General features: G+C 51.4%; 1 protein-coding gene across 5 annotated transcripts in view; it reads left to right on the top strand.

The window, feature by feature from the left end:
* Positions 1-15,091, top strand: part of ODAD1 (outer dynein arm docking complex subunit 1) — a 210,052-nt gene that overhangs the window by 110,088 nt on the left and 84,873 nt on the right. For all 5 annotated transcript variants that reach the window (XM_063942770.1, XM_063942772.1, XM_063942769.1 and 2 more), the window contains one exon: positions 4,116-4,198. In XM_063942770.1, the coding sequence (XP_063798840.1) occupies positions 4,116-4,198 (83 nt within the window). The remainder of the gene's footprint in view (positions 1-4,115; positions 4,199-15,091) is intronic.

The following is a 15,091-nucleotide window of genomic DNA, read 5'->3' as shown; positions in this document are numbered from 1 at the left end:
CTTTCTATCCCCTCCCTGCCGCCCGCGTCTCTCTATCCCCTCCCTACCGCCCCGCGTCTCTCTATCCCCTCCCTGCCGACCCGCGTCTCTATATCCCCTCCCTACCGCCCCGCGTCTCTCTATCCACTCCCTACCGCCCCGCGTCTTTCTATCCCCTCCCTACCGCCCCGCGTCTCTATATCCCCTCCCTACCGCCCCGCGTCTCTCTATCCCCTCCCAGCCGCCCCGCCTCTCTGTATCCCCTCCCTACCGCTCCGCGTCTCTCTATCCCCTCCCAGCCGCCCCGCCTCTCTGTATCTACCTGCTGCTCCGCGTCTCTGTATCCCCTCCCTAACACCCTGCATCTCTGTATCCCCTCCCTACCGCCCCACGTCTCTCTATCCCCTCCCTACCGCCCCGCGTCTCTGTATCTCCTCCCTACCGCCTGCGTCTGTATCACCTCCTCCCTACGTCTCTCTATCCCCTCCCTACCGCCCGCGTCTCTCTATCCCCTCCCTACCGCCCTGCGTCTCTCTATCCCCTCCCTACCGCCCTGCGTCTCTCTATCCCCTCCCTACCGCCCGCATCTCTCTATCCCCTCCGTACCGCCCACGTCTCTCTATCCCCTCCCTGCCACCCTGCGTCTCTCTATCCCCTCCCTACCGCCCCGCGTCTCTCTATCCCCTCCCTACCGCCCTGCGTCTCTCTATCCCCTCCCTACCGCCCTGCGTCTCTTTATCCTCTCCCTACCGCCCGCATCTCTCTATCCTCTCCCTACCGGCCGCATGTCTCTATCCCCTCCCTATCGCCCACGTCTCTCTATCCCCTCCCTGCCACCCTGCGTCTCTCTATCCCCTCCCTACCGCCCTGCGTCTCTCTATCCCCTCCCTACCGCCCTGCGTCTCTCTATCCCCTCCCTACCGCCCTGCGTCTCTCTATCCCCTCCCTACCACCCCGCGTCTCCCTATCCCCTCCCAGCCGCCCCGCCTCTCTGTATCCTCTACCTGCTGCCCCGCGTCTCTGTATCCCCTCCCCAACACCCTGCATCTCTGTATCCCCTCCCTACCGCCCACGTCTCTCTATCCCCTCCCTGCCACCCTGCGTCTCTCTATCCCCTCCCAGCCGCCCCGCCTCTCTGTATCCTCTACCTGCTGCCCCGCGTCTCTGTATCCCCTCCCTAACACACTGCATCTCTGTATCCCCTCCCTACCGCCCTGCGTCTCTCTATCCCCTCCCTACCGCCCTGCGTCTCTCTATCCCCTCCCTACCGTCCCACGTCTCTGTATCCCCTCCTCCCTACGCCTCTGTTTCCCCACCCTACCACCCCGCTTCTCTCTATCCCCTCCCTACCGCCCTGCGTCTCTCTATCCCCTCCCTACCGCCCTGCGTCTCTCTATCCCCTCCCTGCCGCCCTGCGTCTCTCTATACCCTCCCTACCGCCCTGCGTCTCTCTATACCCTCCCTACCACCCTGCGTCTGTGTGCCCTCCCTACCGCTCTGTGTCTCTGTATCCCCTCCCTACCGCTCTGCATCTCTGTATCCCCTCCCTACCGCCCTGCGTCTCTGTATCCCCTCCCTACCGCTCTGCGTCTCTGTATCCCCTCCCTACCGCCCTGTGTCTCTGTATCCCCTCCCTACCGCTCTGCGTCTCTGTATCCCCTCCCTACCGCCCTGCGTCTCTGTATCCCCTCCCTACCGCTCTGCGTCTCTGTATCCCCTCCCTACCGCCCTGTGTCTCTGTATCCCCTCCCTACCGCTCTGCGTCTCTCTTTCCCCTCCCTACCGCCCTGTGTCTCTGTATCCCCTCCCTACCACTCTGCGTCTCTGTATCCCCTCCCTACCGCTCTGCGTCTCTGTATCACTTCCCTACCGCTCTGCGTTTCTGTATCCCCTCCCTACGGCCCTGCGTTTCTGTATCCCCTCCCTACCGCCCCGCGTCTCTGTATCCCCTCCCTACCGCCCTGTACCCCATACACGGTCCATACCACTGGCTCCTTGATACCTCCCTGACAAACCCTCACCAGGAGTACAGGAGCCATAACCCCCTGGGGTGCCCCCCATAGATACCGGTATATCGGTGATGCTCCGCTCTGCCGCCTCCTCCCTATCCCTCACACAGCAAGTGCAGGGCGCAAGCCCAGCACCAAGCACATGACCGCGCTGTCCATGCCCAGCCATCGCCCCCTCCTCCTACTGCGCCTGAGGGGGGCACGCACATAGCGCATGCAGAGGGGACTGGTGCACCTGCGGCCGTGTGGAGACCTTGCGTGCGCAACATGTCCGTGTTGCTACACCTGAAGGATGGTACGGTGTAGAGAGAGGACACAGCTGCCCCTGCTCCGCATTGTACCAGCACTTCCCTCTGTGTCTAATGACACCATTTACCTCTTCATGCGGGTATGTCTATATCACATACATCCTTATCCGTGTCCTATATATTGTTACAAATAAAATGACATAGGTATAGGTCCCGCACCCCCTCCCCCCACACCTGCATCCACCTCCCCGTCCACTCGCAGCATCTACATACTCCCTGCCTCATCCGCGGTCCCCCCCGCACCCGCTACATTCTGTACATCGTGCTCTGCAGGCACTGTTCACGCCGTCTCAAGGGGCTACGCCCCCTTCACTATTGGAAGCACTTTCGTCGTGCAATATTTAACCACTAACAAACCTAGGAATGCAGGTAATACTCATACAAATATTGAACCGCAGCAAGGCGTGCAGGGGTTAAGGGGGCGTAGCCCCATTCGACGGTGTGAAGAGCGCCCGTAGGGCGCGATGAAGCACCTAGTATTTATATATATGTAATATGTAATAATATTTGGCCGGCCACTAGGTTGCACAGCAGTGTCAGCCCTTGTCATCCTGGAGTAATCTAGCAAGTGTCATGGAATCCTCTCAACTCTCCCTCCTTCCTAGGCCTTTGAACCCAGGGTCCACTCAGACTGAGTGATATCCTAGATTGCTTAGCCGGTGATACGGGATGCAGTCAATTTACCTCCAATCAAAATCCTGACGGTCGAAATCCCGACAGCAATTGACCGACGGTCAAAATATCGACATTTAAAATACCGACAAGGTCAAAATACCGATATGTAAAATGCCGACAGGTCAAAATGCCGACATGAGTTTTTCATGATTTTTTAATTGAAACCGACTTGTTCATACTTTACCATCCCAGTGGACCTGGAGGGGGAATATAATAGTGTGCCGAGCGCAGCGAGCCATGCGAGGGGATGTGGTACACTTATATGTTGTCCATGTCGACCTATGACAACATACACACAAAAAACCCAATGAAAAACGCATGTCGGTATTTTGACCTGTCGACATTTCACATGTCGGTATTTTGACCTTGTCGGTATTTTAAATGTCGGGATTTTGTCCATGTCGGGATTTTGACCGTCGGTCAATTGCTGTCGGGATTTCGACCGTCAGGATTTTGATTGAAGGTACAGTATTTCATACCGATCCCGGTGATACAGCTCTGTGCCATGGATAATTATTTAATGCAATCCTTACTATGTCTAAAAATGATGTACATTAAGAAATATTGTCTCCTTGATTTACTTCCAATAAGAGAAACCCAGTCAGTCTTATCATGTCATCTGTGAATACCAAGTTAATCAATCAATATTTTGTTAAGGCCACCTGTCAAATAACTTTTTTTTTCTTTTTGGATACTCGCTGTCATTTAATGGCTGTCATTTAATTTCCTGACACATGAATACAAAGGAGACAAATGTATATTGCTGTTGACCTGCAACAATGTGCTCATTGGACGAAAATGAAACTTAGCATGAGACTTTTTCATGCTTTGCTTAACCTCCTTTCATTTGGAAGAGCAGCATGGCTGCGAATGTAGTGCCACTGACATTTCCTACTGCAGAACATAGCATTAATTGAGAATATATGTTATAACAGGTTGTGGCACACATTTGTGTGAAAATTCATTTTTCTTCCTGTCGTGTATCTTGGTGGTTCTTACTTAGCAGCAATCTGCTGCTCTGCAGTAGTACTGGAAATATAGCAGATGTGGAAACGATATTGCTGACTACTGTAGGTTTTTCTTGCTTGAGGGATGTCAAGGATTTCATACAGTATAATAGCCTTTTGTTTTGTGTCTATTGCAGTGGAGGATCGCAACTTTGCCTTATTTAGTTATGTTAATGAGCAGAATAATGAGAAAGAGAGACTGACGGAACAGATTGCAGAGGTGAGAACAGGCGATATTGTGATATCTCATGTCCTCAATGTGTAAAGTGGAATTTTACCTTCACAGCAAGTTTTGCGGCCTGCTTACCCCAGGCTGGTTTGTTGGTGTATGTCTCATATTGGGTGGTATTCATGTGACCGACGGTCGGGAGACCGACGGTCACATGACCTCCTCCAGCATCCCGACCCCCACTATCCCGATGGTCGGCATGCCGACCAACAGGGACTATTTCCACTCGTGGGTGTCCACGACACCCATAGAATGGGAATAGAACACGTGGCGACCGTAGGTCGCCACCGAGCCCGCAAGGGGCTTGCTGCACTCGCCCCTCCCCGCCGGGATCCCGGCGTCGGTATGCTGCCGGGATCCCAGCGTCGGTAAGCTGACCGGCGGTCAGGAGACCGCCGGTCAGCCATACTACACCCCTCACATTGACCCTGCTATTTGTGAGGACTGTAGACTTTTCTATTGTGGCACAACATCCGTGCATAGGGGGTCATTCCGAGTTGTTCGCTCGTTGCCGATTTTCGCAACAGAGCTATTAAGGCGAAAATGTGCATGCGCATGGTACGCAGTGCGCATGCACTAAGTATTTCAGCACAACACTTAGTAGATTTACTCACGTCCGAACGAAGAATTTTCATCGTTGAAGTGATCGGAGTGTGATTGACAGGAAGTGGGTGTTTCTGGGTGGTAACTGAGCGTTTTCCGGGAGTGTGCAAAAAAACGCAGGCGTGCCAGACGAAAACGCAGGTGTGGCTGGGGAAACGGGGGAGTGGCTGGCCGAACGCAGGGCGTGTTTGTGACGTCAAACCAGGAACCAAACAGTCTGCAGTGATCGCAATCTAGGAGTAGGTCTGGAGCTACTCAGAAACTGCAGGGAAATATTTAATAGCAGAACTGCTATCCTTTTGTTCGCAATTCTGCTAAGCTAAGATACACTCCCAGAGGGCGGCGGCCTAGCGTTTGCAATGCTGCTAAAAGCAGCTAGCGAGCGAACAACTCGGATTGACCACCAATATGTAAACTAACCTCCAAACACTTACTATGTATGAGTCTTAGTAAATAATCTCTATATCTACTTCCTGGGATGCTTAATGGAATTTGTTCCCTTTTGTAAAGAATCTTAATTGAAATCTGAAGTTGGGTAATAGTGTCAATGGTTCAGAAGTAATAAAATATATTTTGGTCAAAAAACTTTAAAATCTAAGATGGCGGAACCTTCTTGTTCGCAAATACTGTATAACCAGTGTATAGATTTTGTAAAACTAATGGGTCCCTCTTGTTTTAGTATTTAAAGGAAACAAATGCCAGTTTAGACCTGTGCGCTGTTCCTGTAGTGGCCCTGTATAAATACTGAATAAATAGCACAATCTGAGGAAAATATATAGGGGAGTGGCTTCATGGGGAAGGGGCGTGACCACAAAATAATGCAAATTCATATTACGATGCACAGTAGTCCCCATTATTCAAATTATGCCACACAGTAGCACCACTTACACACATTACACCAGGAAAAGCCTCTTTTACACATTACACCAGGTAGAGCCCCTGTCACACATCACGCCAGGTAAAGTCCCCTTTACGCATTACTGTGGGTAGAGCCCCTTTTTCATATTACAGCAGGTAAAGTCCCCTTTTACACGTTACCGCAGGTAGTGCCCTCTTTTACACATTATGACAGGTAGAGTCCCCTTTTACAATTTATGGCAGGTAGAGCCCCCTTTTACACATTACGGCAGGAAGTGCCCCCTTTTACCCATTACGGCAGGTAGACCCTCCTTTTACACATTACGGCAGGTAGAGCCCCCTTTCACACATTACGGCAGGTAAAGCCCCGTTTTACACATTACGGCAGGTAGAGCCCCCTGTTACAATGCCAGGTAGAGTCCACTTTCTCTATCGTCCTAAGTGGATGCTGGGGTTCCTGAAAGGACCATGGGGAATAGCGGCTCCGCAGGAGACAGGGCACAAAAAAGTAAAGCTTTACTAGGTCAGGTGGTGTGCACTGGCTCCTCCCCCTATGACCCTCCTCCAGACTCCAGTTAGATTTTGTGCCCGAACGAGAAGGGTGCAATCTAGGTGGCTCTCCTAAAGAGCTGCTTAGAGAAAGTTTAGTTTAGGTTTTTTTCTTTACAGTGAGTCCTGCTGGCAACAGGATCACTGCAACGTGGGACTTAGGGGGAAAGTAGTAAACTCACCTGCATGCAGAGTGGATTTGCTGCTTGGCTACTGGACACCATTAGCTCCAGAGGGATCGAACACAGGCCCAGCCGTGGAGTCCGGTCCCGGAGCCGCGCCGCCGACCCCCTTGCAGATGCTGAAGCGTGAAGAGGTCCGGAAACCGGCGGCTGAAGACTCCTCAGTCTTCATAAGGTAGCGCACAGCACTGCAGCTGTGCGCCATTTTCCTCTCAGCACACTTCACTGGGCAGTCACTGAGGGTGCAGAGCGCTGGGGGGGGGCGCTCTGAGAGGCAAATATAAACCTTATACAAGGCTAAAAATACCTCACATATAGCCCATAGGGGCTATATGGAGATATTTAACCCCTGCCTGACTGGAAAAATAGCGGGAGAAGAACCCGCCGAAAAAGGGGCGGGGCCTATCTCCTCAGCACACGGCGCCATTTTCTGTCACAGCTCCGCTGGTCAGAACGGCTCCCAGGTCTCTCCCCTGCACTGCACTACAGAAACAGGGTAAAACAGAGAGGGGGGGCACATTAATGGCTATATATATATATATTAAAGCAGCTATAAGGGAGCACTTAATATAAGGATATCCCTTGTATATATAGCGCTTTGTGGTGTGTGCTGGCAGACTCTCCCTCTGTCTCCCCAAAAGGGCTAGTGGGTCCTGTCTTCATTAGAGCATTCCCTGTGAGTTTGCGGTGTGTGTCGGTACGTGGTGTCGACATGTATGAGGACGATATTGGTGTGGAGGCGGAGCAATTGCCAAATATGCAGATGTCACCCCCCAGGGGGTCGACACCAGAATGGATGCCTTTATTTGTGGAATTACGTGATGGTTTATCTTCCCTTAAACAGTCAGTTGAGGACATGAGGCGGCCGGACAATCAATTAATGCCTGTCCAGGCGCCTCAAACACCGTCAGGGGCTGTAAAACGCCCTTTGCCTCAGTCGGTCGACACAGACCCAGACACGGGCACTGATTCCAGTGACGACGGTAGAAATTCAAACGTATTTTCCAGTAGGGCCACACGTTATATGATTTTGGCAATGAAGGAGACGTTACATTTAGCTGATACTACAGATACCGTAAAACAGGGTATTATGTATGGTGTGAAAAAACTACAAACAGTTTTTCCTGAATCAGAAGAATTAAATGACGTGTGTGATGAAGCGTGGGTTGCTCCTGATAAAAAGTTGATAATTTCAAAAAGTTATTGGCATTATACCCTTTCCCGCCAGAGGTTAGGGCGCGCTGGGAAACACCCCCTAAGGTGGACAAGGCGCTCACACGCTTATCCAAACAAGTGGCGTTACCCTCTCCTGAGACGGCCGCACTTAAGGATCCATCAGATAGAAAGATGGAAGTTATTCAAAAGAATATATACACACATGCAGGTGTTATACTACGACCAGCTATAGCAACTGCCTGGATGTGCAGTGCTGGAGTAGTTTGGTCAGAATCCCTGATTGAAAATATTGATACCCTAGATAGGGACAATGTTTTACTGTCGTTAGAACAAATAAAGGATGCATTTATCTATATGCGTGATGCACAGAGGGATATTTGCACACTGGCATCTCGGGTGAGTGCTATGTCCATTTCAGCCAGAAGAGCCTTATGGACACGACAGTGGACAGGCGATGCGGATTCAAAACGTCACATGGAGGTTTTGCCGTATAAAGGGGAGGAGTTATTTGGAGTTGGTCTATCAGACTTGGTGGCCACGGCTACTGCCGGGAAATCCACTTTTTTACCTCAAGTCACTCCCCAACAGAGAAAGGCACCGACCTTTCAACCGCAGCCTTTTCGCTCCTACAAAAATAAGAGAGCAAAGGGCTTGTCGTACCTGCCACGAGGCAGAGGAAGAGGGAAGAGACACCAACAGGCAGCTCCTTCCCAGGAACAGAAGCCCTCCCCGGCTCCTGCAAAAACCTCAGCATGACGCTGGGGCCTCTCAAGCGGACTCGGGGACAGTGGGGGGCCGTCTCAAAAATTACAGCGCGCAGTGGGCTCACTCGCAGGTAGACCCCTGGATCCTGCAGATAATATCTCAGGGGTACAGGTTGGAATTAGAGACGGATCCTCCTCATCGTTTCCTGAAGTCTGCCTTACCAACCGTCTCTTCCGAAAGGGAGAGGGTGTTGGAAGCCATTCACAAGCTGTACGCTCAGCAGGTGATAGTCAAAGTACCCCTATTACAACAAGGAAAGGGGTATTATTCCACTCTATTTGTGGTACCGAAGCCGGATGGCTCGGTAAGGCCTATTCTAAATCTGAAGTCCTTGAACCTCTACATAAAAAAGTTCAAGTTCAAGATGGAGTCACTCAGAGCAGTGATAGCGAACCTGGAAGAAGGGGACTTTATGGTATCCTTGGACATCAAGGATGCGTATCTACACGTTCCGATTTACCCCGCACACCAGGGGTACCTCAGGTTCATTGTTCAAAACTGTCACTATCAGTTTCAGACGCTGCCGTTCGGATTGTCCACGGCGCCTCGGGTCTTTACCAAGGTAATGGCCGAGATGATGATTCTTCTTCGAAGAAAAGGCGTATTAGTTATCCCATACTTGGACGATCTCCTAATAAGGGCAAGGTCCAGAGAACAGCTGGAGACAGCTTTAGCACTATCTCAAGAGGTGCTAAGACAACACGGGTGGATTCTGAATATTCCAAAATCCCATTTAATCCCGACAACTCGTCTGCTGTTCCTAGGAATGATTCTGGACACGGTTCAGAAAAAGGTTTTCCTTCCAGAGGAAAAAGCCAAGGAGTTATCCGATCTGGTCAGGAACCTCCTAAAACCAGGAAAAGTGTCAGTACATCAATGCACAAGAGTCCTGGGAAAAATGGTGGCTTCTTACGAAGCAATTCCATTCGGCAGATTCCATGCAAGAATATTCCAAAGGGATCTGTTGGACAAATGGTCAGGGTCGCATCTGCAGATGCACCTGCGAATAACCCTGTCACCAAAGACAAGGGTGTCACTTCTGTGGTGGTTGCAGAAGGCTCACCTATTAGAAGGCCGCAGATTCGGCATTCAGGATTGGATCCTGGTGACCACGGACGCCAGCCTGAGAGGCTGGGGAGCAGTCACACAAGGAAGAAACTTCCAGGGAGTATGGACGAGTCTGGAAAAGTCTCTTCACATAAACATTCTGGAACTAAGAGCAATCTACAATGCTCTAAGCCAGGCGGAACTTCTCCTGCAAGGAAAGCCGGTGTTGATTCAGTCGGACAACATCACGGCGGTCGCCCATGTAAACAGGCAGGGCGGCACAAGAAGCAGGAGTGCAATGGCAGAAGCTGCCAAGATTCTTCGCTGGGCGGAGAATCACGTGATAGCACTGTCAGCAGTGTTCATCCCGGGCGTGGACAACTGGGAAGCAGACTTCCTCAGCAGACACGATCTTCATCCGGGAGAGTGGGGTCTACATCCAGAAGTCTTCAACATGTTAATAGACCGTTGGGAAAGACCAATTGTAGACATGATGGCGTCTCGCCTCAACAAGAAACTGGACAAATATTGCGCCAGGTCAAGAGATCCACAGGCAATAGCTGTGGACGCGCTGGTAACTCCTTGGGTGTACCAGTCAGTGTATGTGTTTCCTCCTCTGCCGCTCATACCAAAGGTATTGAAGATCATACGGCAAAGAAGAGTAAGAACAATACTAGTGGTTCCGGATTGGCCGAGAAGGACTTGGTATCCGGAACTTCAAGAGATGCTCACGGACGAACCGTGGCCTCTACCTCTGAGAAGGGACCTGCTACAGCAGGGTCCCTGTCTTTTTCAAGACTTACCGCGGCTGCGTTTGACGGCATGGCGGTTGAACGCCAGATCCTAAAAGGGAAAGGCATTCCAGAAGAAGTCATTCCTACCTTGATTAAGGCACGGAAGGAAGTCACCGTGAAACATTATCACCGCATTTGGCGAAAATATGTAGCGTGGTGCGAGGATCGGAGGGTTCCGACGGAGGAATTCCAACTGGGTCGTTTCCTACATTTCCTGCAATCAGGATTATCTATGGGTCTCAAATTGGGATCCATTAAGGTTCAAATTTCGGCCCTGTCAATATTCTTCCAAAAAGAATTGGCCTCTGTCCCTGAGGTCCAGACTTTTGTCAAGGGAGTACTGCATATACAGCCTCCTGTGGTGCCTCCGGTGGCACCGTGGGATCTAAATGTAGTTTTAGATTTCCTCAAATCCCATTGGTTTGAACCATTGAAAAAGGTGGATTTGAAATATCTCACATTGAAAGTGACTATGTTACTAGCCCTGGCCTCTGCCAGGAGAGTATCTGAATTGGCGGCTTTATCTTATAAAAGTCCTTATCTAATCTTCCATTCGGATAGGGCAGAACTGCGGACTCGTCCGCATTTTCTCCCTAAAGTGGTATCAGCATTTCATCTGAACCAACCTATTGTGGTGCCTGCGGCCACTAGCGACTTGGAGGACTCCAAGTTGTTGGACGTTGTCAGAGCCTTAAAAATATACATTGCAAGGACGGCTGGAGTCAGAAAATCTGACTCGCTGTTTATATTGTATGCACCCAACAAGTTGGGCGCACCTGCTTCTAAGCAGTCGATTGCTCGTTGGATTTGTAACACAATTCAACTTGCACATTCTGTGGCAGGCCTGCCACAGCCTAAAACTGTAAAAGCCCACTCCACAAGGAAGGTGGGCTCATCTTGGGCGGCTGCCCGAGGGGTCTCGGCATTACAACTCTGCCGAGCAGCTACGTGGTCGGGGGAGAACACGTTTGTAAAATTTTACAAATTTGATACCCTGGCAAAGGAGGACCTGGAGTTCTCTCATTCGGTGCTGCAGAGTCATCCGCACTCTCCCGCCCGTTTGGGAGCTTTGGTATAATCCCCATGGTCCTTTCAGGAACCCCAGCATCCACTTAGGACGATAGAGAAAATAAGAATTTACTTACCGATAATTCTATTTCTCGGAGTCCGTAGTGGATGCTGGGCGCCCATCCCAAGTGCGGATTATCTGCAATACTTGTACATAGTTATTGTTAACTAATTCGGGTTATTGTTAAGGAGCCATCTTTAAGAGGCCCTTTCTGTTGTCATACTGTTAACTGGGTTTAGATCACAAGTTGTACGGTGTGATTGGTGTGGCTGGTATGAGTCTTACCCGGGATTCAAAATGCCTCCCTTATTGTGTATGCTCGTCCGGGCACAGTACCTAACTGGAGTCTGGAGGAGGGTCATAGGGGGAGGAGCCAGTGCACACCACCTGACCTAGTAAAGCTTTACTTTTTTGTGCCCTGTCTCCTGCGGAGCCGCTATTCCCCATGGTCCTTTCAGGAACCCCAGCATCCACTACGGACTCCGAGAAATAGAATTATCGGTAAGTAAATTCTTATTTTTACACATTGCCCAAGGTAGAGCCCTGGTTACACATTGCGCCAGGTTGAGCCCTTATACACATTACGGCAAGTAAAACCATTAAAAAAGCCAGATCTACATAAAAAAAAAAAATGAAAACTCTAGGATGGTTGCAGGGAATGCCGCCAGTGCAGCATGAATTGACAGCGGTGGCATATTGAACTTAGCACTGGCCGCAAGCAGGTGAATGGGGCAGATTGAGAGGGCAGAATGGTAACCCTGGCAGGTGGGTAGAGTAGAGTAGATCGAGAGCAAGCAGGTACCCCAGGAAGGTTATTAGGGGTGAGAGAGAGAAGGTAGGTTTAACTGGCAGGTGAGTAGGGCAGACGGAGAGCAAGTTGGTGCCCCTAACAGATATGCAAGGTAGATGGAGAGCAGGTAGGTACCCGTGACAGATAAGCAAGGCAGATGCCAGATGGAGAGCAGGTAGGTGCCCTTGGCAGGTAAGCAGGGGAGATGGGGAGCAGGTAGGTACCACTGGCAGGTAAGCAGGGGAGATGGAGAGCAGGTAGGTGCCCCTGGCAGTTAAGAAGGGGAGATGGAGAGCAGGTAGGTCAGAGTCAGAGTGGCACAGCAGCCCCTGAAATCCCAGCCTAGAGGGGAAGTTCACAGCACGCTGCTGCTGCTGCTCTTACCTTTTGATGCACACAGCAGACATTATATACAAACTGTACATTCTGGGGCAGCTGGGCGACAGCTCCTTGCGACGGGCCTGCAGCTTCTGGGATGTTCGGAAAGTCGGCGGCCTGGCTGTCAGTCCTCAGTGTAATGTAGACACACTGCGCGACCAGCAATCACTGCAGCCCAACCACCCCTTCCTGAATGACAGCTCCGCCGCTCCTCCCACCCTTTCTCCCACCCAAATGGCCTGACTGACAGCAACGGCAGCCAGTTAGCCACCACCAGAGCCATTCCCCCTCACTTTAGTGTGATAGACAGCAGCATATTGAATTTGGCGCTGGCCGCTGCGGCTGCTCCTGATTGGCTGTTGGCTGGGGATAGAAGTGCCGAAAGTCCCCCCTTGAAGGGAAGCGCTGCAGCGGCGGAGGTGGGCGCCAGTGATAGAGCGAGCGGGCGGCCATGCGTGTGGTGCTGCCAGATGGTGTGCCCACAGTGCATATGCGCTGTGAGCAAGGCACCGCTGGCCCACACCTAGTTACGGCTCTGGGCTGACAGGTCCTGTGCAACTCCTTTAGTGTTGGACGTCTTTTGTTCTCTTACGTTCTAGGGGATTCTGGGAATCCTTTTAGTATCATCGGGTATAGACGGGTCCACTAGGAGCCATGGGCACTTTAAGACATTTATAGTGTGCCCTGGCTCCTCCCTCTATGCCCCTCCTACCAGACTCAGTTTATAAAATGTGCTGAAGAGTTTTCTGCATTTATTTTCTGTGTTTGTTGGTTTTAGGCGGGACTGGATGGCACCAGCCAGCCTGCTTCGTGGGACTTGGGGGGCCTAACCACTCTCAGGGTTAATGGTCCTGTTCCCCGCTGACAGGACACTAGCTCCTGAGGGAACTATTCGCAAGCCCCACCATGGCGAGAGTACATTCCCGAAGCACGCCGCCACCCCTAACAGAGCCAGAAGAAAGAAGAGCGGTGAGTGCTAAGCCGGCGTCCCAGTTAGCAGGTTGCCGGCCATTATGGCGGCATGAGGGTACGGAGATGCACGGCTTCTAAACGGGGCGGACTGCGTCTCCCGCTGTGTAAGGACACAGACGCTGAACAGCGGACACAGGGGGTCATTCAGAACTGATCGCACGCTAGGATTTTTCGCTGCACTGTGTTCAGGTCAGAACTGCGAATGCGTATGCACCGCAATGCGCAGGCACGTCGCAGGGGTACAAAGCGGATCGTTGCTGTGATGGATTGTACGAAGAATCCATTCGCTCAGCCGATCGCATGGAGATTGACAGGAAGATGGCGTTTATGGGTGGCAACTGACCGTTTTCTGGGAGTGGTTGGAAAACGCAGGTGTGTCCAAGCGTTTGCAGGGCGGGTGTCTGACGTCAATTCCGGCCCCGGACAGGCTGAATTGATCGCAGCTGAGTAAGTCCTGGGCAACTCAGAAACTGCACAAAACTTTTTTGTTCCGCTCGGCGGCACATGCGTTCGCACACTTGCAAAGCAGAAATACACTCCCCTATGGGCGGCGACTATCTGCTCGCAGCAGTGCAAAAAAACCCTAGCGAGCGATCAGGTCTGAATTAGGCCCACAGTACCCAGACTGGCAACAAAGCCATAAAAGGAGTCTGTCTCCATTTCATGCACTTAGGTGGTCATTCCGAGTTGTTCGCTCCCTAGCAGTTTTTAGCAGCCGTACAAACGCTATGCCGCCTCCCACTGGGAGTGTATTTTAGCTTAGCAGAAGTGCGAACGAAAGGATCGCACAGCGGCGGCAAAGATCTTTTGTGTAGTTTAGAGTAGCTCAATACCTACTCAGCGCTTGCGATGACTTCATACTATTCAGTTCCTGTTTTGACATCACAAACACGCCCTGCATTCGCCCAGCCACGCCTTCGTTTTTCCTGGCACGCTTGCGTTTTTTCTGGAACGCCTGGGTTTTTTCGAACACTCCCTGAAAACGGTCAGTTGACACCCAGAAAAGCCCACTTCATGTCAATCACTCTGCGGTCTGTAGTGCGACTGAAAAGCTTCGCTAGACCCTGTGTGAAACTACATCGGCCGCTGTAAAAGTACATTGCGCGTGCGCATTGCGCCGCATACGCATGCGCAGAATTGCCGTTTTTTTGTCTCATCGCTGCACAGCGACTGAATGCAGCTAGCGATCAACTCGGAATGACCCCCCCTAGACACATAATGCCAGTATAAAAAAGAGCGGGAAGACCGTGCGCCATTGAAGGGGCAGGGCTTCACTATGAGCGGATCCAGCAGCTCACCATAGCCTTTTTCCCTCTGCAGCTGATACAGACGCTGACTGACAGGGATGCGCAGCTCCTCCGGAGAGCCTCCAGATTACCTCAGCTGTACCAGGGGGTCAAAGCAGGGGGGGCGCTGTGTGCTGGTTTCATACTCCCTCTGTGTTTCCCTGGAAGGGCTCTTTGTGGGTTAATTGTGCATTTAACCTTTTCCTATGAGTGTGTGCTGTCACTATACAGTATGTCAGGCAAAGAGTGTGTTTCATGTAAGGCACAGTGTTCCTGTTCCCCAGGGGGTTCACTACTGTGTACTCAATGTAGTGTCCCTTCCCAGGCTAGTGGGGCAGAACCAACATAGCTGGACTCCATTAGGGGAATGATTTCCACAATCTCTACTAAGTTATCTCGGACCGAGAAAGAGACA

This window comes from Pseudophryne corroboree, chromosome 10 (genome assembly GCF_028390025.1).
Source record: "Pseudophryne corroboree isolate aPseCor3 chromosome 10, aPseCor3.hap2, whole genome shotgun sequence".
Lineage (NCBI taxonomy): Eukaryota > Metazoa > Chordata > Amphibia > Anura > Myobatrachidae > Pseudophryne > Pseudophryne corroboree.
Note: the sequence above shows the minus strand (reverse complement) of the source record. Positions and strands in the feature narration are given on the sequence as shown.